The sequence below is a fragment of the Tenrec ecaudatus genome, chromosome 1 (genome assembly GCF_050624435.1).
Source record: "Tenrec ecaudatus isolate mTenEca1 chromosome 1, mTenEca1.hap1, whole genome shotgun sequence".
Taxonomy (NCBI): domain Eukaryota; kingdom Metazoa; phylum Chordata; class Mammalia; order Afrosoricida; family Tenrecidae; genus Tenrec; species Tenrec ecaudatus.
In genome coordinates, this window is record NC_134530.1 from 76,912,158 (window position 1) to 76,936,866 (window position 24,709).

At 39.5% G+C, this 24,709-nt stretch overlaps 2 protein-coding genes across 4 annotated transcripts in view; both read left to right on the top strand.

Annotated features, from left to right (window-relative positions):
* Positions 1 to 24,709, top strand: part of OSBPL9 (oxysterol binding protein like 9) — a 146,897-nt gene that overhangs the window by 61,757 nt on the left and 60,431 nt on the right. For all 3 annotated transcript variants that reach the window (XM_075555882.1, XM_075555885.1, XM_075555877.1), the window contains one exon: positions 17,613 to 17,689. In XM_075555882.1, the coding sequence (XP_075411997.1) occupies positions 17,613 to 17,689 (77 nt within the window). The remainder of the gene's footprint in view (positions 1 to 17,612; positions 17,690 to 24,709) is intronic.
* Positions 1,029 to 1,467, top strand: LOC142435551 (small integral membrane protein 26-like). The gene has a single exon (XM_075539776.1). It carries the CDS (start codon positions 1,044 to 1,046, stop codon positions 1,323 to 1,325), a length of 282 nt encoding a protein of 93 aa, XP_075395891.1. The 5' UTR covers positions 1,029 to 1,043; the 3' UTR covers positions 1,326 to 1,467.

Here is a 24,709-nt window from a genome sequence, read left to right on the forward strand (position 1 = left end):
AAATTTTTGTTGCTCCATATAGACCAAATTTTTAATCAAGAACACCCCCCTTCCCCCCACCGGTCAGTGGTGTCCCGCTTTACCAATGTTAAAATCTGGTCACCTTACTAAAGTATGTAAGATGAAGTCTCACCATCCTTGCCTCTAAGGAGCACTCGGGCTGACTTTTTCCAAGACAGATCTGTTTGTCCTTTTAGCAGTCCATGGTACTTTCAGTATTCTTCTCCAGCACCACAATTCAAATCTACTCCGTAAGACTTTTTCAAATGCTAAAGAACAAAAATGTCACTTTGAGGACTATAGTGCACCTGACCCATGGTTTTTTCCCCCAATCACCTCATATTGTATTTGAAAGCCAGGACAGTGAATAAGGAAGACTGGGGAAGAATCGATGCCTTTGGATTATGGCGTTGGTGATGAATACTAAATATCCAATTGACTGCCAGAAAAATGAACAAATCTGTCTTGGGAGTAGAGCTCAAATTCTCCTCTGAAGCAAGGATGCTCACTTTGAATAAGTCATTAGGAGGGTCCAGTCCCTAGAGGAAGACATTATGCCCCACAGTAGAGGGTCAGTAAAAATGAGGAAGACTGTAGTGAGCTGGAATGGCACAGTGACTGCGCCAATGGGTCAAATGTGGGAACAGTTGAGGGCCGTGGCTGGGCAGTGTTTGTTCTGCTCTGTGGGATCGCTGTGAGCCAGAAATGACTTGATGACAGTGATTTTGGTTTTTCAGTTTTATATCTAGCTTGATTTTTAGGTGATGTTGCCACATGTTTTAATCTCCAGTTGTTGCCTGTCATGCATTGTTGGTTCTCTGTCTGAAGGATGGTCTGCTTTTTACAAATCCTTATAATTTCTATTTATCTGGGAATGCACTAATTTTACCATTATGTCTGAGGGACAGTTTTACCAGATATATAATTCTTGGTTGATAATTATTTTTTTCTTTCAGGTTTTTCATAGTGACATTTCATTGTCTTTTTCCCTCCTTGATTTCTGTTAAGAAATCAGAGTTTCAAGGTTTGTCCGGGTCGCAGCGATGCGTAACAACCAGGCCTTAGCCTGGTACCGGCGGATGTCCTTAGTCTACGGCATGGGCGCCTGGACTGTGTTCGGCTCCATGTTTTTGTTTGGCCGGGAAAAGAACAAGCTCCCAGATAAAGTTGAGCAAAAGGACGTTTCGCCGGTTGAACTACCTGAGCCCCCAAAAGGGTTTTATGTGGAGACGATAGTCACATACAGAGACGATTTTGTTCCACTTCCTGAGAGAATCTACAACTCTTTGAAATCGTGGACTGGTGGCCCTGGTGCAGAATCATGACTGATGGCTGAATTCTGAAACCTGACGAGTGGTTCAGCCTGCAAATGTGATAAATGCTTTGAAAACAGTTTTATGGTTGTAAGAAGTACATACATCTAATTTAGCTGTAAACGGTAATCTAATAATACTCAATAAATATTTCCTGAAGAACACTAAAAAAAAAGAAATCAGAGTTTCATTTTCTAGGATTTTATTTGTAGGTAACTTTTCTGAATCTGTTTTGTACACTTTTGATTTATCTTTGGTTTTGGAAAGTGTGATTATGTCTTAGTGATTTTCTTTTGGGTTCTGACCGATTTGAGGCTCATTGAGCCTCTCGAATGCATATCTTCTTGTCTTTCATATTAGGATAGTTTCTTCCAACAAACCTTCAATACTTTCCTTGGTGTTTTCTTTTGCCTCTTCTGTTCTGGAATTCCAGTCATATATAAATTGTTTTCTCTAGATGGTTTGCCACATAATTCTTAGACTTTCTTTGGTTTCATTTTTGATATTGCTATTCTTTTTCTGATTTTTCCTCTAACAAGATTATTATTAAGACATTTGACATTTCAATGTAGCAAATTCTGTCTCATGTTGATTTAATCCTATGCCTTTGTTTTTATACTTCATATTTGTGAATGTTTAGTATTAATATTCTTAATTTCTAATTTGTGTTTTTTTTTGAGGGGTGTTTGTTAATTTTTCTTGTATTATTTTCCTTAATTTTCTGGGGTTTTGTATGTGTTTACTTTCATTTTGTCTGTAGTTTCTTTCATCTCTTTCTTAAACTACTGAAGGGACTTACATATAAAGTGAATGAATTTATTTTCAGGTATTTCTAGAAGCATTTCTTCCTCTGGAACATTTTCTGGCCTTGTATCTCAGTCACTTGTTTGACCCCTCGTGTGTGTGTGTATGCATGTGTATATTTGTCTAATTAGATGTCATAATTTTTTAAACCAAAACCTACTGCCATTTGGTCTATTCTGACTACTAGAGACCTGATAGGATATAGTAGAACTGCTGCCTAGGGTTTCAGAGGCTGTAAATCTTCTCAGGAGCAGAAAGCCTCATCTTTCTCCCATGTGGCAGCTGATGGACTCAAACACATAACCCCTACACCTCTAGGACAGTAAATGAACAAATGTAACTGGCTGCATGAATTGGTAACTTGTCCTATTATAAAGTTTGGATTTCACTGGTGTATCTTTTTTCTTATTTATAAACACTTATTGAAACTTAATTTTTCTGTTGCTTTTTGTTGTTAACTAGTTAAAAGAATGACAGAATATATATTCAAATAATTACATGAAAACTGCTCTTCAAATGAAGAGCTAAATGTTACTGTATCTAAATCATACTTTATTAGTTAGGGCTAAAGTATGGGGTTAGACCTGAGTTTTATACTGCATTCTTGGTTTTAGAATATGAGGGGGCTCCTACCCCCCCAAAGCAAACCAGAAAAAACTCCACTGGCAGAGCTTTTGTAGTACATTTTTCCCTCTAAGAGAACTTCTAGCAACTCACTCTTGAGTTAGTGCACCCAATGGCGTCATCTGGGAAGGCGCTCTCTGGTCACAGTAAATTTTTTCATAAAAGTAGTTTCGCTAGAACCTGTTTTTTTGTGATGACCAATTTAAGATAACAGCATGTGGCTGTGAAATTTTGTTTCCTGCCTGGGAAAAATGCCACAGAAACGGTTATGATGTTGAACACAACTTAAAAGAACAGCACTGTGGGAAAAACTCAAGTGTACGAGTGGTTTTTCTCATCCCAAAAATGGTGAAATGTTGATTGTTGACAAACCTTATGCTGGACGTCCATCAGTTTCCCAAACCAATGAAAATGTAGACAAAATCTGTGCACTTGTACTCGAAGACTGGCAGCAACAGACCAGTGAAGAGATGGAGAAGTGATCTGGACTGTGTTGGAGCTCAGTTTAGCGAATTGTAAGGGAAGATTTGGGAAGGAGAAGGCTTGCTGTGAGATTGTGCCTCGGGTTCTGACTGACCAGGAAAAAGAACAGAAGACACATGCTGGGCTTTGAAAGAACAGCTCCAGAGCAACCCAGCCTTTTTTTTCCCCAAGGTCATTACTGTTGAGGAGACATGGTGCTGTTCTTATGACCCCGAAAGCAAACATCAGTCAAGCCAGGGAAGATGCCATCTTCACCTCACCCAAAAAAGCTTGTCAAGTGAAATCAAAGATCATGATGATGCTTTTTAAAAAAAAAAAAAAATTTTTATGTGAGGGGGATAGTGCATTTGGAGTTTGTTCCACCAGGTCACACTGTTAATCAGCTTTCTATTTAGGGTTCCGAAAAGATTGTCTAACAGTGTGAGACAAAAGCCTGATTTGTGGCACATGGGGGACTGGTTTTGCCACCATGACAATGCATCTGCTCACACAGCCATCTCAGTGTGCCAGTTTTTGGCAAAAAAAAAACCAGCATGCCTCTCTTGGCCCCACTCACCTTACTCCACCTGACCTTGTTCCGTGTGACTTCTTTTTGTTTCTGTGAGAAAGAGGGATTTGAAAGGACAGCAATTTGACGATGTAGAAGAGGTAAAGAAAATAACAAGGGAGGTGCTCTCAGCCATCAAACAGATGCATTTGAAAAATGTTTCCAAGAATGGAATAGCAGATTTGACAGGTGTATTAGGTGTAATGGAGAGTACTTTGAACGTGATAAGGTTCTAAAAAAATTTTTTTTAAATACATAGCTTTGAAAATAATCTGTTTTTTGGAGGGTACCCCCTCATATATGCTTTATGAAGCAAATAGAAGATAGGAACTTATGGCTTCTGACTAAACACAGAGAAGGAAGAAAGAAGCCTTACTGCCAGCCCTCTGCTCTGAGTAAATACCTCGGAGAACTACTGAGGCCAAGAATGCAACCTCTGGAAAGGCCCATTAGGAACATTACATGCAGACGTGCTTCCACTCCACGTTGTTCCTTGAAGAGATGTTTGCACATGCATATGTTTTTTGTCTAGGGCTTCCCACCCCAGTGTGTGAGGAATAAAATCTATTTTCAGAAAACTCTGAAATATTTTAAGTAACAAGCCAATCATAGTTTTTATACTTAATATGGGCTTCCTCCCACTCCCAGTGTGTAAGGAATAGAATCTATTTTCAGAAAACTCTAAGCATTTTATTTAAAGTAATACAAATTACTCATAATTTTTTATTCTTAATATGGTTCTGTCTCTTTGTTAGGTCACATCTATTTTGGTACATGCCCTGGAGGGGACAAGAGAGTGAGCCAGCGAATTCTCCTGTTTTATGAATAGATTTTATTTCCCTTGCTTTGGTTTTCTTCCTGAATTTCCCAACATGTGTTACATTTTCTTTTCTTTCATTGTCTCACTCAAAAGTTGATTGATTCTGTAACATCATTTTTCTCTTTCGAACAGTCTTCATCTTGTTAAATAGTGAAAGTGTATATGAGGTTCTATATTTCCCCTCATGAACCGAAACTAGGCTTTGGCTTCTCAGAAAGGACATCCTTTCTGTCCCTTCTCCATCTTGCCCAGTATGCGGTAAAGATATAATTTATTGTTTTCTGGAAAGGGAATAACATCTAATAACATTTATTTGAGCAGTTACAGTTAATTAATAAACTCTGCTACATTTCCGATAATCATGATTCTTTAGGAGGTTAGGTTTACCAAATTTCAGGATTAATTGATGCTGAGAATCCTATCTTTTTTCTATGTTTGAAATGAACTTGTAGGTCATTAAAGACTCCAAGACCACTTCAGTTTTACTTGTCTTCCTTTTTTAGCCACTCAGACCAATATTTAAATCTGAGGTATAAGGAATATGGAGGTTACACCCCACACCCCATGAAGCATTTTATCAACTACCCCTTCCCTCTCTGTTTCCACCCATCCCTGCCCTCTGTAGTAATCAAAGTCTTGTCTATTGATGTATAAACCACATTTCTTCCTCTGTTTTTCCTTCTGAGAATCTTCAAAAAAATTTAAAATAATTTTTATTTACAACCCACCGTCTCCCAAACGTTTTTTTCCTCTTAGAGTCTCTAGGTTGTAGAACAGCTTTTCCATCCACTCAGTTTACCCAGTTTGGTCTGATTCAAGTTTTTAGGAACTCTCTCCCTTTACTCTTCCTATACCTTCTAAATGTCCCCTTTCCTGCTTTCTGTTGTGCCAAATCACTCTGGTCAGTATGCTCTCTAAAGACCTTTTATTCATGACTTCATTTTCTTACATCCTCCGTATAAGTCTTGAATTTTGAAAAACCATTTTTTCCTGAAGTTCAATATTAAAGAGCATTGGATCATCTAAGATTATGCCTTTGCTAAAACCTGGAAGTATGAAACATCTCCTATATGAGCTAAAATTATTAGACTACATTTGGTGAAGATTTTCATCAACTGGGGATAGTTTGATTTAGAAACACAATTTTTTTGTAGAATGACTGGAAGAGAACTCATTAATCTGTATCTGCTTTGCCCAATACAATGCTGTCTCTGTCCAGGAGAAGCACAAAATTGCTTCAGATTGTCAAAGCAGAAGTTGTGGGGGAAGAAACACATTTGTAAATATTTGCTTGTGTTTTACTAGACAGTTTTGGAGCCTTTAGCTAAAAGTATTTATAAATCTTTGATTGAGCCAATTATTATAGTTTTAATAGACTATTAAACCAAAATAGTGATTTACTAGGAATCCCAACCTATTTTTGAACTCCAAATGTAAGAAAGAGATGTGCACTGGAGAGTTACATCAATGTATCTTCCTTCCTCATTCAGCAAATACTTATTGAGCATCGTTTACCTGGCAAGACTCTAGGGACTTCGGATACATCAGTCAATAAATAAAGACTCCTGTCCTTGTGACACTTACTTTACAGAGGCAAGGACAAACAACAAATAATAACCTAAATAAATACATTTGTTAGGAGGAATGTATTCAATGGAGGAAAGAAAACTGTATACGGAGAATATGGGGCAGGTTTTAGTGTATGCTGGTAGGGAAATCTCTCTGAAGAGATAACCATCTGTCCAATAATTGTGATTATCAGTACCAAGCATATGTTGAGAATTAAGAAAATATAGATCAGATTTCATCCCACATCTCAAGGATTCATCACTGAGCAAAGGAAGTGGACAAGAATGTAAACAAAATTTTATTTAAAAGTCTGTGCAAAGCACAGTAAGGCACCTAGACACGTATTTCTCTCTCCTCTGTTTATGAATTTTCAGCCTTCTGACTCCCAAAACATTGGTTTAGATTATCTCAGACTTAGAGTGATGTCGTCTGGCCCGTTTCTCTCTACAGCTCACCTCTTCCTTACTCTATTTAAAACATACCCACTACTATTCAACATATTCAAACCTGTTCCAAATTACAGGCAGTGACACTTCAAACCATCTAATTATTTGAATGTTATGTTTCTATTCAACATCCATCCATTATGTATTCCCCCAAAGATAAAGAGCATCCAACACATGTAAGACATCTTGTTAGTGCTAGAGATACAACAGCAAGAATTTCATTTTACTTGGATTCACAGGCAATGCTTATGGAAGCAGCATTCAAGAAATCAAATGGCAGATTGCACTGGAGCCAATATATTGCACGAAACCTCTTAAAGTGTTGAGGAAGGACGGGAAGTAAGGTGTGTGTGACTCTAGGCATTGTATTTTCCATCACCTCATGCATGTTAAAGTTGGACATTTACTAAGGAAGACCATAGAACAATTGGTGCATTTGAATTATGATGTTGGCAAAGACTATTGAAAGCACCATGGACTGCCAAAAAAACAAACAATCCGGTCTAGAAAGAAGTCCAGTCAGAATGTTCCTTAGAAACGAGGATGGCAAGATTTCTTCTCACATACTTTGGGCATGTTGTCAGGACAGAGCAGTCTCTGGAGAAGGACATCCTATTTGCTAACGTAGAGGGTCATTGAGAAAGAGGAAGGCACTCAATGAGGTGGATTGACACAGTGGTCACACGATTGCAATGTTGACTCAGGACCGGGCAGTGCTTTGTTCTGTTGTATATAGGTTTGCTTTGCTATGAATTAGAACTGATTCAGCAGCACCTAACAGAAATATAACAAATAACGAGTCTGATAGGCTTCTTCTTTCTAGGAGTTTATGTCTTACTGGAGGAAGCAATAAAAAATAATATGCTATATATATACCAGCAATTTCCAAACTTTTAAAGTTTCAGGACTTTCTTTAAAATTTGTCAAGGAAATCTCAAATAAAAAATCTTAAACTATTGAGAGGAAACTTTAATTATTTAAAAATCACAAGCCTATTACACAAATAACATTTGGCAAAGCCTTTTTTTGTGTTGGGTGATTGTTTATAGAACAGATAATCAGTTTTACATTCAACAACTCATCCATAGTTCGCTTGATCCCATTCATTGCATTACCCTCAATGTGACACCATTTATCCCATCTACCTGTGTTTCCTACCTTCACTCCTCCTCCTGACTCTTTCTTTACATTTTTGTCTCGCTCTTTATTGTAATGGAAGATCATTGGACATAGAATGTCTTTTATTTCCCTAACTACTGCAGCATTCAACCTATTATGATATCTTGTTTAGGTTAAAGTATATGAAGAAAAATAGGTCCTCTTAGGCTGGGTTGACTAGAGAAACAAATCCAGGGAGACTCGTGTATAAGAGAGAGCTGTACACCAAAGAATAATTATATATTGAGAAAACATTCCAGTCCAGTCCAGATCAAATCCATAAGTCTGATATTAGCTCATATGTCTGATGCTAGTCCATAAATTCCTCTTCAGACTCACACTGTACATGCAATGATGCTGAATGCAGGAAGATCACAGGCCAGTGGGTGAAAAAGTTTTGTGGATCCAATGCCGGTGGTAGCATTTCAGCGCTGGCATGGGTGTCTGTGTGACTCCTCAACAGGGAGAGAGAGAGATCGATCTGCCTCTTCTTATGGCAGAATCAAAAGAGAGAAAGTTCCCAGAATTCTCCAGAGAAGCCCACACTCACAGGGAGGTATCATGAAGCTGTGACCTCATTGACAAGCTAGACTCCACCTCTATACTTATTTATCAAGTTGGCATGAAATTATGTAACCACCACAGGTCCTCATACAGATAAGTAGTTAGAAAAGAGAGTCGTGTTTTAAAACCTTTTTATATAATTGTGGCTATTCTTTGATATTTCACCAAAATTCAAGAAGTGGTAGTTTCTTTGTTGTTTTTAAAATTATGATTTAAGCAAAAGTTTACAGAGCAAATTGTTTTTTCATTCAAGAGTTCATTCACACTTTGATTCATGACGTTGATTGCAAACCTCATGATGCAATAACACCCCTCTCACTTTCTGTGTTCACGGTTTCCATTTGTCCTCCTTGCTTATCCTTTTGAGCGTGCTGCCTTAGTTAAATCCTGCCCTTCCAACCTCATGTGGTTGGTTGTTCCAAAGAGTGCACCTCACTGGTGGTATCGCTCACTCTAGTGGCCTATCTAATGACAACTCAGAGTTGAGCCGCACTAGTGAGTTCAGTTCCAGGCTTCAAGAGCCATTGTCTGGGTTGATTCAGCAAGTCTCCATCAAACTCGCAAGCCTGGTCCTTTCTAGTATTTTGAGTTTTGCTCCATGCCTTTCTCTCACTCTATTCAGGGCTTCCTTCAGTGATTCCTTTTAGAGTGATCAGCAGTGGTTGCTGAATACCATGCATTTCTTTTGGTGGCCCCAAGGTCTTGGAAGCTGAGATCCATGTGGTTCATTAGTATTTTAGACTTAAGTATTTCCTTGTATCTTTTTAATTTTCTTCACTCTTTTTTTTATCCAGAAAGGGGAGAGACCAACAGATGCCCCCTTATATTGTCACTCACAAGCTTTTAAGAGCCTCGTCATTCCATACTAAAGTAGGATGCTGAGCATTGCCCTTGTGGACTCTTTTTAGGCCAGTTGACCTTGGTGTTTTGCAAGACTATAGTCATGGCCAGGAAACATTTACAGTTTCCCCGTGTACTCCACTACAATTATGGTTATACAAACACACAAATATATATGTAGAAATATAGCTCTCCAACTTACACATTTGTGTGTGTAGTCTCATAACAAGAGATAGTTTATTAAAGATTGGTTTCTATGTGGATTCTGACAAAATTTCAATGAAATTCTCAAACTTTCATTATATTAAAATTCATGTGTCTGTTTTATACTTTGAATAGACATATTACCCTGTGTATGTTTCTGTAATATCATAGATTGGTCATTTGATAAATATTTGACTTTGAGAGTTTATAAAGCTCTTTTAAACATTGATAAATTTCATTATGCAAGGTGGCTTCAAAAGGACTGTGGAAAACGGAATTTAAACACCTTGGAATCTTTCCTCATGTAGGGGCTTCATTTTGATCAAGCAGAACTTGTACGTGGATTAAGAGGCATTTGTGGGAATAGAACAAGGGAATACTTCATGGTTTAAAATCCCTAAAGGTGTGCATAAGGGTTTTATCCTCTTACTGTACTTATGCAGTCTGCATGCTGAGCAAATAATCAAAGAATCTAGCTTATATGAAGAAGAACGTGGCATCAGGACTGCAGGAAGGCTTATTAAAAAACTTGATATGTGCAGATGACACCTTGCTTGCTGAAAGCAAAGAAGACCTGAAGCACTTGCCCATGAAGATCAAAGATTGCAGTCTTCAGTATGATTACAACTCAGTGTAAAGATCACAGCCCTCACAACTGCACCAATAGGTAACATGATGATAAGTGGGGAAAAGGTTGAAGTTGTCAAGGATTTTTGTCTTGCGTGGATCCACAAGCAGTGCTCATGGAAGCAGCAGACAAGAGATCAAAAAATGAGCTTCATTGGGTAAATCTGCCACACAAGAGCTCTTCAGAGTATTGAAAAGCAAGGGTGTTACTTTGAGGACTAAGGTGAGGCTGGGCCAAGCTGTGGTATTTCCCATTGTATCATATGCATGTGAAAGTTAGACACTGAATAAGGAAGACCATAGAAGAATATATGCATTTGAATTGTGGTGCTGGAGAAGAATATTGAAAGTACCATGGACTGCTAAAAGGACAAACAGATCTGTATTGGAAGAAGAAAGGTCAGAGGGCTCCTTACAGGCAAGGATGGTTGGACTTTGTCTTTCATACTTTGGACATGTAGTTAGGAGAGACCAGTCCTTGGGGAAGAACATCATGCTTGATAAAAGGACAGCAAAAAAGAGGAAGGCCCTCAAGAGAAATTGACACAGAGGCTGCAGCAATGGGCTCTTACATAGGAACAATTGTGAAGATGGTGAAGGCCTGTTCAGTTTTTCGTTCTGTTTTGCATAAAGTCACTATGGGTCGGAATGTATTCAGTGGCATTTGTTGAGTTACATAATTTCATATTGTGTTAGTCTGGATACTTTAGAGAAATAAATCCACAGAAACTCACGTATAAGAGAGTTTTATATAAAGGTTAAGTGCACGTCAAGAAAACATCTCAACCCAATGCTGCCCAAGTTAAGTCCAACATTAACCCATATGTCCGACACCAATCCACAAAGTCCTCCTCCGTTTCACAAAACATGTGCAGTGATGCTGGCTGCAGGAGGAAAGCCAAATCAATGAACACGTAAGCATGTCAGTGCTGGCAGGGGTCTCCACACGTCTGCTCCAGCACCAGGGCTGCATTGGTGTAAGTCCATGTGGCTTCTCCTTGCGGATATCTTGCAGGAAGTGAGCCTTGCCAGCTGAAGCAGGGAACAGGCTAAGGCAACTACACCCTGGTCCGACCATCACAAAGTAAGAGACCTGAAAACTAGAAAGGTGAGGCTCATAGAGCCATCTATCCTTCCGCCTTTCAATTATAACCCCACATCTGTTTATCGGCCAGGTTGGCACAATAAACTACCTAGCTCACATGTCAACTTGAAGATATATAAATGTGTAGGGGTGATAGTTAACCTGTCAATCAGGTCATAGCCTGATGGTGCCTCCTTATGGACATGGCCTTCTCATTAAAAGGACTCAGGGAATCTTGCTCTCTCTCTGACTTCACCTTTCCTGTTAGAGGACCCTGAAAGCTGCCGGGGAAGAACCTTGTCATGTTTCCACTGACCTTGCACCCCTGCAACTTTGCACCTACGGGTCTGTGATCTTCCTGTATCCTGCTTCATTGCATGTGGTTGTGTGAGTTAGAGGGACTTATGGACTAGTATAGGATTGATGGACTTGATTTGGACTGGACTGGGATTCTTTCTTAATACACAATTACGCCTTCATATAAAACTCTTCTTATAACACATATATGAGTATCACTGGGTTTGTTTCTTTAGTCAACCTGGCCTAACACAGTCACCTAACAACAATGGCATTTGACGTAAAAAGTTAAATTTGTTGATATTGTCACTGATCTCATCAGAGCAGTCTTTAAGGATCCTTGGGAATCTGTTAAGGTCCTATAGCTGGGGAATACAAGTATCTCAAAACCTAATGCTTGCCTGGAAGCTTGAATTACGTAATTGGCAAAAATTCTGCCAGTTTTCCTTAAGACAACAGAATAACCGTTCATTTTCAGGAAAATGTCTGTTAATTCCAAAATGTGAAAAATATAGTTTGGCAGTTCTTTCAAGTGAAAGTGTTTTTATGGAGAGAGAGGGAAAAAAGGCCAATTGAGTTCACAATTCAGACAATTGCACCGTGCTTTTCTTTGAGACAAGTAACTTAATATGTAGGGCAAGGGCTTCATGCCTCCTTTCCCTCTGTCACATAGGATATTTTAAAGGCATGTCCGTAAGTTGGGTGGAGATGCAGTTTACAGCTTCTCCAAGGGCATTCATAAGCAAAGCAGGCATTTCCCCCTCTACACGGAGCTAATGGTGAAGGACACAGTGACCCTTGCAAGTTTTAGTGCCATTGCTGGTTTTGTGGTGAGGTGCCCGTTGTTTGACCACCATCGCGCTGCATCTTCAGTGCACGTGTCAGCACAGAACCCTGCAGATACTGGCCTAGTGTGCTCACACAAATACCTCGGCCCTCGAGGGCCTTTTGACCTCATTGGTCTTATGTATTTTCTTTCACTTAACTTTCACAATAGATCTATGAGACTGCAGCCACTATGAGCCTCTTTGGAAATAAGTGACTACAATTCAGAGCTGTTGAGTACCAACTGCCTGCAGTCAACTAGTAATAAAGTAGCATGGCAGGTAGATTGTATGCCAGCTTGTACCTGGATGAAAGGGAAAGGGTGGAGTCCAACCTTTCTATCAGGTCACAGCACAGAAACACTGCAAACTCTCATTCTCTCTCTCCCTTTGCCTCCCCGCTTGCTTGGTTCGGCGTCTGCCTTCAGGGGCAGCCCCATGTAGGTCATCGACTCTGGGAGATGTCAGTGCCCTGCTGTGTTTCCACCAACCTTGCAACTGCACCCACTGACCTGTGAGATCCCTGCTTCCGGCTTTACTTTTCGGTTTCATTGCCTTGTAGCTGCGTGCGTCTGAAAAGGGATTCGCTATCATTGAACCCATGGACTTGAGTTGGACTGGGATGGGACATCTTCATAATATAAAATTACTTTTTTTCCCTAAAACACCGTTATTGGCATATAATTCACATATCATACAATTCAATAGGCCAATCATATTAACGGTTGTAAAATCATCACCACATCAATTTTAGAACATTTTCTTTCCTGTACTCATTGCTCTTAGCTCCCCATTTCCCCCAGCTCCCCCTCCATACCCCCAAGAAACCATTAATCCAGTTACTATCTCTGTAGATTTACTTCTCCTAGATTTCATATACAGAAAAGCATTCCAAAACAACAATAACAAAGTAAAACGGCAAAAAACCTCAATTGAAAAGAAAGTAGAAAATACAAAAAAGTAAACCAAATTTTAAATGGGTTAAAATGATAAGGTGTTAAATTTTAATCTAACTGCCTCTGCAATAACTCACTTTCCACTGCCCCTGCATGATCGAGAGCAAGGCTCCTCCCACCCCTGCTCTGTGGTCGGAGGGGATTCACCGGAGGCTCCATCCACTTCCTGCTTGTTACCTGTACATATCAGTGTCGCTGATTTTGTTTGCCTACACAGCCCAGCCTAGCACAAGTAGGGAAGCTTGGGTTTGTACCTATGTTTCCCGAGCCTAGGGTTTTGTTCTTTTCATAGACTCTCCATAGTGTGGAAAGGTCTACATTCTCTAAAGAAGAGTATGGTAAAACTTATTTACCAGATTGCTTGAAGCTTACTGAGCTATTTGCTGTTTGCTATGGTATGCTGGGATACAGTTGACAATTATGAAACTTTTCTATAAAATAAACACCATCATAATAACGTCATTGTTGTTGGATGCCTTCCAATCAGTTCTGACTCACTGCAGCCCTGTGGACAGCAGAATAAAACATTGCTCAGTCCTGCACCATCCTCACAGTTGTTCTGATGTTTGAGCCCATGGATGCATCCACTGTGTCCGTGCATCTTGTAGAAGGTCTTTCTCTTTTTCACTGCTTTCCTCCTTTACCAAGCATGATGTCTTGCTCCAGGGTCTGGTCTTTCCTGAGAATATGTCCAAAGTACATGATGTAGTCTCTCCAACCTTCCCAATTTGTATAAGGTGCATCCTGGTTGTACTTCTTCCAAGAAAATTCTGTTTGTTCTCTTGGCAGCCCATGGTCCTTTCAATATTCTTCACCAGCACCATAATTCAAACGTATTGACCTTTCTTTAGCCTTTCTTGTATTCAGTGTCCAATTTTTACATGCATGTGAGTTGACTGAAAGTACCATGACTTGGCTCAGGTGCACCTTGGCCCTCAAAGTAACATCCTTGCTTTTCTTTTTTCTAAACATTTTATTAGGGGCTCATACAACTCTTATCACAATCCATACATATACATACATCAATTGTATAAAGCACATCTGTATATTCTTTGCCCTCATCATTTTCAAAGCATTTGCTCTCCACTTAAGCCCTTTGCATCAGGTCCTTTTTTATCCACCTCCCTCCCCGCTCCCCCCTCCCTCATGAGCCCTTGATAGTTTATAGATTATTATTTTGTCATATCTTGCCCTATCTGGTGTCTCCCTTCACCCCCTTCTCTGTTGTCCATCCCCCAGGGAGGAGGTCACATGTAGATCCTTGTAATCAGTTCCCCCTTTCCAACCCACTCACCGTCTATGCTCCCATCCTTGCTTTTCTAAAGAGGTCTTGTGCAGCAGATTTTCCCAGTGCAATGATCATAGTAATTATAATACTCTAAAATTAAATTAGTTAATATGTGTTATGTGTTTGGACCTATACTGTCACAAAAGGACTGCCCAATAGATTTAACTTTTATTGTTTACACAAATAGAGTTGGGGCTCGGGCATTCTAGCTGAGAGAACAACTTGCACATAAACCTAGAAATTGTGAGTTGTGTGAACAGTATGCACAATATAGCTCCCATAAGAGAGTTCATGGACAGGGGGGGAGGAACAAAGAGGAGCTGATATCCAGGGCTCAACAGAAAATAACTCTAGAAAATAATGATGGCAACATATGTACAAATATGTGCAATACAATTGATGTATGGATTGTAATAAAGAGCTGTCAGAGCCCCCCAACAAAATGATCTTTTAATAAAAAATTAGTTCATGGACAAATATATTGAGAAATAAGACTGGAAAAAGTAGTTCTGGGACTCAGTATATTGCTAAAAAGCTATAAACTAGTATAAAATTTGTATCTCTAGGACCTAACGCAGAGACTACTAGAAAGATGTTTACTTGTGTTTCACTGTGTGTGGACCGTAATAATCTGTGGATAACCTTGCAGAGAATGGGAATTCCATTCTCTCCATTGTGCTCATTCGGAAGTTGTACATGGATCAGAAGGTAGTTGTACAAACTGAGTAAGGGGACACCGCATGGTTTAAAATCAGGAAAGCTGTGCACCAGGCTTGTGTGCTCTCACCATACTTCCTGAGCAAATCATCTGAGATGCTGGATTATGTGAAGAAGAGTATGGCATCAGGATTGGAGGAAGGCTTAATTAACCTGTGGTATGCAGATGTCCCAAACTTGCTTGTTGAAAGTGAGGAGGAAGTGAAGGCCTTTCTGATGAAGATCAAGGTTTGCAGCCCACAGTACGGTTTACAACTCAATGTATGGAGATCAAACTCTTCACAACTGGACCAATATAACATGATAAATGGAGGAAAAGTTGAAGTGGTCAAGAATTTTGTCTTGCTTGGATCCACAATCAATGCTCATGGAAGCAGCAGTCAAGAGATCAAAAGACGTATCGCCTTAGGTAAATCTGGTGCGTAAGACTTCTTTAGAGTATTGAAGAGCAAGGATGTTACTTTGAGGACTATGGTGAGCCTGACCCAAGCCGTGGTATTTTCCATTGCATCATGTGCATGTGAAAGCTGGACATTGAATAAGAAAGACTGTTAAATAAATATGTATTTGAATGGTGGTGCTGGAGAATATTGACAGTACCACGGACTCTGAAAGGACAACTCAGTCTGTCTTGGGAAAAGTAAGGGCAGAGCGCAAGCATGGCAAGACTTTGTCTTATATGCTGTGGTCATGTCATTTGGACATCTTCTCGGAGACCAGTCTCTGGAGAAGGACATCATGTTTGGTATAGGGAAGGGACAGCAAAAAAGGGGAAGGCCCTCGACAAGATGGACTGACTCAGTGGCTACATCAATGGGCTCAGACATAGGAACAATGGTGAGGTTGGTCCAGGACTGTGCAGTGTTTCATTCTGTTGTTCATAGGATATCTATGGGTCAGGGGCTGACTTAATGGTGCTTAACAACACTACCTAGGATACTGATTAGTATACCTTCCTTTATGGACACATAAAGTTAGCTTCCAAAGACCAGATCACCAAATGGAAGACGACTACATCAGTACTTAATTTAAATCATTACACAACTGCCAATTTAAACGTTTTTATAACCACTGAGTATCATGGGCCAGACAAATTAAATTGGCACATAAGCTTAACCATCACATCCTCTCCTTGCCTTGCATTTTGACATTCATTTTTGCTAAATGTATATTGCTAATGAATCAGATAGTTGGGTAATAGATTTTTATTCTATCAGATAACCAGATAGTCGGTTAAATGGGGAGTAGGTGTTACTTATGAATGGTGTGTACTTATGTATTACTATCTTGAGTATTAGAATATTTGAGTTAATTTTAAGAACGGAATTCTGTCCTTTTATCTGAGCAACTTGTTGGAGAAAGTGACCTAAAGCTAGAAGAATGAATAGGTTTTTACTTAGTAAAGATATTAGAGACTATTAGAATCAATGAAGCACTGTATCACTAAGCAGTGCACTAGTCAATCAAGTGATTGTACTACCCACGAGACGGCAAGGTACTTGAGATCATGCATTGTCTTTTCCATGCTGTACCCAACAGAGTGCCTGATTGGAGCCAAATAGACATTTGAACAAAGTGTCTCAGCACTTAATCTTGTAAACATGGTTCTTGTGTAATGTTTTTGTTTCACAATAACTTTCAGAGAAAAGTAGGTCTTCCTGATTAGAGGGAGTAATTCTTCTTTTTACATCCATTACAGAACAGGCAGGTAACCACTTCCTTTTGCAAACAAGCAGTAATTTATTCATAGCTGCTCTTTGCTTCAAAGAGAAGAAAATGGGACTTTAGTAGAACTGATTTCTAAGCAATGGGTCAAGAATGGTAAGACATTGTAGTGGTTTTAGAGTCTGCTTCTTGTGGCTTGTTGATAGTTGATGTTTAGTAGACTCTGACTCATGGAAACTGCATGTTCAGCAAAGCAGAAAATTGCCTTGTCCAGCACTATTCTCCTGCTGGATGCTGAATTTTAATTTCATGAAGTGGCACATTGCCATCTTTAGTAAGCTTCAAGTCTCTAATACCAGAAATAAACATCTTCATGGTGCCCTTGGGCACCATCGGTCCTTAGGTTGATTTTGAACGTGGCCTGCAGCTCCCAGATGGTGCTGTTATGTGAGCCACCAGCTCTCAGTGTTGGGCTTCAGGGTTTCCACAGCCAACATGTAGGACCAGCAGAGGAAGAGGAGAGGAGCACCTGAGTGCAGAAGCCCCCATACCAGCTTAGCATGGCATGGAGGCAAGATTGGACCCTTCTGGAAAAAGTTACTATTTTTGAGACAAGTTGTTGCAAGTAGATTATTAATCTGGAAAGAATAGTTCAATAGATCACACTAAAGAAATGGTACAACTGAAAACTTTCCTGCTAGCCTCGTGGTTTTAAAATTTTACTTCCAAACATGGAGACATGGAAAAAGGAAGGTTTTAATTTTTATATTCTTTTATTTCAGCTCGTGATGCTGATGAGCGAGAGAAGTGGATCCATGCCTTAGAAGAAACAATTCTTCGACATACTCTCCAGCTGCAAGTAAGGGTCTTTACGCGACTTCTGAATAACTTGTTAGTTTTTATTGATTTCTTTAGTTTTTTAAATAATTGTGATGAGGTGTGATGAGAACTTTCAATTTCTGAGTTGTTCATTTTTTAACTTTTCTCTAGTATGATTATATATAGTAATGTCATTCTTACTTTCTGGAATGTAAAATAATGATTTTTGTCCAGAGACAAGATTACTCAAGGCAATGTTGAAAATGAAATGTCACAACAAAATGTGCCAGTGTCACTTGTTTATTTAGTGTCTGTGATTGGTTATAGAAGTCTGGTGAGGTAGTAGGTTAGATGTTCCACTAATCCACAGAGCAGTGGTTCAAACCCACCCAGTGCTCCAGGAGGATGAGGGGCAGTCTGCTTCTGTAAAGGTTTATGGCCTTGGAAACTTTATAGAGCAGTTCTTTTTTGCCTTGTAGGTTCACTATACGCTAGAAAGGCAGTGGATACATAGTTGCTTATTGACACATCTGAACTATATGATTATGCATAACATTAGACAATTGCCAAAACATCGAGCTAACCTTTTTCTAGGAGTTGGCTGTTACCATAGGGGATGACAGGGAGAAAAAACAAAATCCGAACTAGTTTAACAAGTTAGGCATGGTTTGATGTTAGAAGACCCAGATAATCAATCTCTATTTCTAGGTTCTAGTGTCTCTGGCTGACATAATTTTCAGATAAATTCTGCTCTTGTGATGGCAAGATGATTGCAGCCATTTTAGTTTCACGTTGTAAGGACTCCCAAGCCCAGAGAAGTCCATTCATTGTGGTCACATTAGCAAATACATTGCTGGTTAGTTAATAGGCAATTCCCTCAATTCAAGGTCAGAATGGGGAAAGAAAGTGCTGGCTGACACAACAGGAACGTCCGGAACACCATTTTTCTCTCTATTCAATACCAGGAATTAGTTTGATAAGACAAAATGGTAAAACTAGTGCACAGAATTTTAAAAATATATGTTTTTAATTTAAATACAAATACTCAAAAACTCAAGCTTACTGCTATGGATTCAATTATGACTCATAGTGACCCAGTAGGACAGAGTAGAATTGCCATTGTGGGTTTCATAGACTTAATAGGAATAGAAAGCCTCATCTTTTTCCCTCAGTAGCAGGTGGTTTTGAACTGTTGACCTTGAGGTTAGCAGTCTAATATGTAATTCCATCAGCTCTCCTGACTCTCATACTAAACCCTAAAGTCACTGCTATTGCGTTGATTCTAACAGGTAGCCACTTTGTAAGACAGGCTAGAACTGCCCCTGTGGGCTTCTCGGACTGTATCTCTTTACGGGAGTAGAAAGCCTTATATTTCTCTCTCACAATGGCTGCTGACCATGCAGTTAGCAGCCCAGCCCATAATCACTATGTTACCAGGGCTTCAATACAGGGGTCACAAAATCAATAAGGCTTCATTGCAGTTTTGTGTGACTTTAATTGTATATCCATTACTTCAAAAGTCTTATTGACGTCTTGGTGATTTCTAATTGAATCCCCACCACTGAAAAAAAAAACCACTGCAATTGAGTTGATTCTGACTCATAGTGACCCTATAGGATGGAGTAGAACTATCCCTTTGGGTTTCATCTGGTTTCTGCGTAACAGCTGGTGGGTTCGAACGGATGACCTTATGGTTAGTAGCCTAATGCACAACCCACCACACCACCATAGCTCCCTGAATCCCCACAGTGGGATCTTTCTCATGAGTACTACTTTATCAAATTACTGCACAACCTGATCCCTCCTTTTTTTTGTTGTTGCTATTTTTTTAATGTGATCCCTTCTTTATGGAAAAAAATTTGTGACTTCGCCTATAATTTCTCTCCCCATATTTTTTTCTTTTGTTATCTTCTTAAAAAATCATTTTATTGTGATTAGGGCAAAGAATGTACAGATATGCTTTATACAATTGATGTATGAGCCCCTAATAAAATGTTTTTTTAAAAAAATCATTTATTGGGGGCTCGTACAACTCTTAACACAATCCACACATACATCCATTGTGTCAAGCACATTTGTACATTTGTTGCCATCATTATTCTCAAAACATTTGCTTTCTGCTTGAGCCCTTGGTATCAGCTCTTCATTTTTTCCCCTCCCTCCCCTCTCCTTACATTTGAAAGAAAAAATAAATTCTTACTCTTGCCCAGTATTAACACTTCACTTATAGTCTTGACTGCATGATGCTTCCTATTAGGTTGCAGCTTTACTCCATCTAGCAGCCCTCACTGCGATGGGTTCACCTAGCACTTTTATGACGTCGACACCCCACCCCACCCCATTGCTTTATCTCTTTGGATTTGCATCATTAGACCTATAATTTTACCTTTTACATTTTACCAGTTAGCTATCTCCTTCTCTTTCAAACTGAACATGGCCAATGCTGAGCTTTTCTCCTGTCCCCACCTCTTTACCTAATGTTTTCTGTTTCTGTTCATGACAGCAGTATTCGCTGAGCCATTGAGGTTTGAAAGCTGAGAATCTCTATAGGTGATCCCTTCCGACCTGCCAGACCTGGGGGCCCTGCAGTTACAGAATCATTTGCTGCCATCTCTCACTTGGGCTATCTTTGCCGCAACCCCAGTTCAGGTGTTCAGTGCAAACTGCCTGTGCTATTTCTGGATCCATGCTGTTGCTTTCGAGCCTGCACCTGCTCCAGTCTTCAAATTTCTCTCTCTTAGCCCTTTCCAGTCATTCAAGGCCCAGCATATCGGTTACCTTTCCCTGTACCCCCACCATTTTGATAAGCCTGCTAAGCTGTAAGGTAACAGATATCCTGGGCCTTGAGCTGGGGTTTAAAGCTATTTTTTTTAAACATTTTATTAGGGGCTCATACAACTCTTATCACAATCCATGCATATACATACGTCAATTGTGTCAAGCACATCTGTACATTCTTTGCCCTAATCATTTAAAGCTATTGTTATATATTTATTTAAGTTGTTATTAGGTGTCATGGAATCGGTTTCGACTTCTAGTGCCCCTTATGTACAACCAAATCAAACACTACCTGGTGCTGTACTATCCGCAAAGTTGTTTTCTTTTAGCTTAAAAACAACCCACCACCACCACCCTCACTATCGTTGATTCAATTCAGACTCAAAAGCGACAGGGCAGAATTGCCCGAATGGGTTTCTGAGACCATAGCTCTGTAGAGTCTTGTCTTCCTCCCTCAGAGTGGCTGATGGTTGTGAACTCTGACCTGTGGCCAGCAGCCCCACATGTAACCACTATGCCACTAGTAGTCCCAGGGAGGTTCCCAATGTCAAACTTTTTAAAGATACTGTACCATTCTTCCCTACTCCATCCCCAACTCCCACCCCACTCCTCTCAGTATATGTCCTCACTTCCCTGGGTTCTGAGATTGGATACAACAGCTCACAGAGCTCAGGACACTTTAAGGAAGTTGCTCATGTGGTTGTGGGTGCAATCATTCCAAAATCCAAAGTTTCAATAACCGTCCCTAAGATCTTACTTACTCTTTCACAAGACTGCAAAACAGATGAAATCAATTCTCCTTCCACCAGTGCTCATTTAGAAAGGCAGGTCCCAAAAGGAATGGCTTCGATCAACGTAGGGTATCTGTCTTTCAGCAGACCATACCCCCAAGGAAGCCAAAGGTGGTTTGTGATTTAGTCATGCCTACCAGTAAAGTGAGACTCAGAATATATCCTACCTTCTGCCTATCCTTTGTTGTGATTAGATGCTAGGGAGTAGGTTTGGACTTATGCTCAACCAGAAGGAAACATTAGCATAACAGAACTCCCTCCAAAAATGGGATTCTAGCCAAAGGCATAGAGGCTAGACTTGACATCACACAAGGGATTATGGGTACAATGGTCATCTTAATCAATTGACCACAACTCACATAGTGAGCTTGCAGAAAATACATGTGGCAGGGAGGTTGTAATTGGCCAAAAAAAACCAAAACTGAGAATGCGTGTTTTTTTTGCACCAAAGTGGGATACTGAAATGTGGCAAACATAAAAGCAGGTATAAATTTTATTATGTTTATAGTTTTATGCAACTGTGGTTTATATACAAAAGAAAAAATACAAAAACACAAAGGAATTAAATGAACATTAATCTGATTTGGATATGATGTTATTACTTTGCCTAGGGGATCAATGGTATAAGATTGGAGCAAACAATAAACTTGAACCTACAGTATGAAACGGTACTATAAGGATATAGGTTCTTTTCAATTTGCCCTATGTGGAATGCAGTGACTCCATCATATTCTCACTTCCATCTACTCTAACTTCTGGGAAACTTCTATACAGTTGTATGTAGAACTTGACATACCATTAAGTCATTTGGCATTCACTTCTCAGTATACTTCATTGCCGTCTCTCAAACTCTTCTATGACAACTAAAGTGCTTGGTGCCAAGTTGATTATAAAACACAAACAATGGAAATGAATTGATTGGTACTTGGTTTTAAGGTTGTTTCTAAGCTCATTCAGTGTATAGTTTCATTAATATTCATAGATTATCAGGAATTAAACAACAATTTAGAGTGACATAGTTTCCTTTGACAACACTACTGTACATGCTTTGAGTTATAGAGCGTAAGTGTTCTGCTTTATGCTGTAAATGAATTGATGTTTAAATATTTCATATCAAATGGTTTCTGTGATTATTCTTTGGACCAAGAAATAGGACTAAGCATTTTGAAGAGTTTAGATAGGTGACTATAGACTCTATCTTGGGTGACTTTCCATTTGGAGTTTCATTGCTACTGTCTTATTACTTTATAATTTCCCTTCTACTACTTGTTTACTAGCCACTGGCATTGAGCTTAAGCTCCTAGAGCAGCGGTTCTCAACTTCCTAATGTCGAGACCCTCTAACACAGGTCCTCCTGTTGTGGTGACCCCCAACTATAACATTATTTTTGTTGCTACTTCATAACTCTCATTTTGCTACTGTTATGAATTGGGCGACCCTTGTGAAACGGTTGTTCGACCCCCAAAGGGGTCATGACCTCCAGGTTGAGAACCGCTGCCCTAGAGAAAAAGGACATGGTAGCTTGTGTAAGAATATGGCTCAGCAGCGGTGCTACAGGGAAACGAGAGGCTGTGAGGAGTCATACCAACCAAATCTGTCATTCAATCTTTGGGACAAACATAAAGGAGATGTGGTGTAATTCATATTGCAAATCATTGTCAAAGCTAGAAAACCAGTAGAGCCATTCTGAAGGCCCCCTCCCCCCCAAAGAACATAATATAGTATGATAATTACATACCTGCTGAACATTTATGACAGCGAAAGATTTAATATTCAAGGTACAATTTAGGAGAGAAAAGCTGAGGAATTAATCTCTAATATTAAAATACCCTGACTTTACCCTCATTTGGCTTCAGTGTCCAGGTAACTTGGGTTAATGGAGACTTTTATGTGTTTTTCTGAAGATTAGCAGTTTGAAAATTTCAATTTCTCAGGCTGTAAAGATCTGCTAACTACTACCATGTTGCTTCCTTTGGCTTCATTAGATTTCTTTTGTTCCATATCTCCTAGACAAATAGATGTGTTTGTTTTTCTCCCTTGAAGTCACTCGGTTCCCAAAGGAATGATTGTAATTTAGAGGTGTCAGTTCTTCCACAGGTAAAGTGGTAGGGAGAACTGGCCGCATAAGTTGGGTTTCCAAGTAACAAAGAAAAGTTCCCTGGAGAGCTGCTGACACTGTCATTGCTATTAAGGAGGCCAGAGGAATTTCTGGCCCCTAAATTGAGATATTGCATGCGAGGATTCCTTCTTCTTAGGTGCCAGTGTGTCCTGTTCATCATGAACTCTTAGGAAACAATAAAGAATAGATGATCCTGTTTTATAAATAACTGAAGTTTATTCTTTACAAAAATTATTCTCATATGTTCTTAAAGAAATCTTATCAATTTACTGTATATTTTCATGCCTCCACTTTATAAAAATAAAGCTTAAATCTTAAAGTAATGCATGCTCAATTCAGAACCTACAGATAATTCAGACAGTTACTTGACAAATATTATTGAGCACTTTGTTCCATGCACTTCATTAGATGCAGAGGATATAAATGTGAATATATTATACATTATCCTTTTATGAATTCAGTCTAGTAGAAAGGAAACTATAAAAACCATGAGGGTTCTAATTTTTATGGCAATAAAGTAATGACATAAGCAATACATACTTGTTACATTTTTTTACAATGTAGAATCATTGAAATGCAGAATATGACTTAATGTGATCCTTCTAACAGTAACTTTCCCTTCCCCCCCTTTTAAAATTAACCCATTTTGTGATGTTTTGTGAACTCTGGCCTCTATGTCTGCAGCCATATTGTCATTTTAGAGGACGTTCTTTATATGCTAATGAACTGGAGAGGTGGGATGTATTTGGAGTCTTCTCTTTAGTGGAGCATAGGACTCCAGTCACCACCTATTTGCTTCCTTGGGAGCATGGTCTGCTGAAAGAACCAAACTCCTTCAAGGAGTTGTGACTCGCCTTCCTGCTTGAGCATTGGTTGAAGCTAGGAGAGTTGCTTTAACTTGAGAACGTATTTCGCTTCTGGCTCTGGACCCTGCATTTGGCTTGGCTCTGCCTGAGCTCTGGTTCTTGGATTTGAGTTGTGCTGGACCACCTAACCTGACCTCACCAGCTTCTGCAGCCTGGTGGAAGAGCAGGATCCTCCGGAGGGACATCTGAACTTGGGATTTGAGACTAACAGTACCCACAACGACGTTAGCCACCTCCTTACTGTTTCATGAGTTCTGTGGGTGCTTGGAGCGAATTTCAGAACCCGGGGAGGTGAAGGCATATACTCAGGGGAAGAAAGGTGGTTAAATGGGTAAATGGGGTGGTATTACATCTTGGAAAAGTTTGGTATTTGGAATATATTTAATCTTCACATCCTTGGATTAGTATTGTATTAATTTTTCTATTTTCACACACAAAATAAAAATAGTAGCCATTTCCATATTCTCTCCCTAAGGATAAACCATGTAGCTCTCATTTGTTAACTT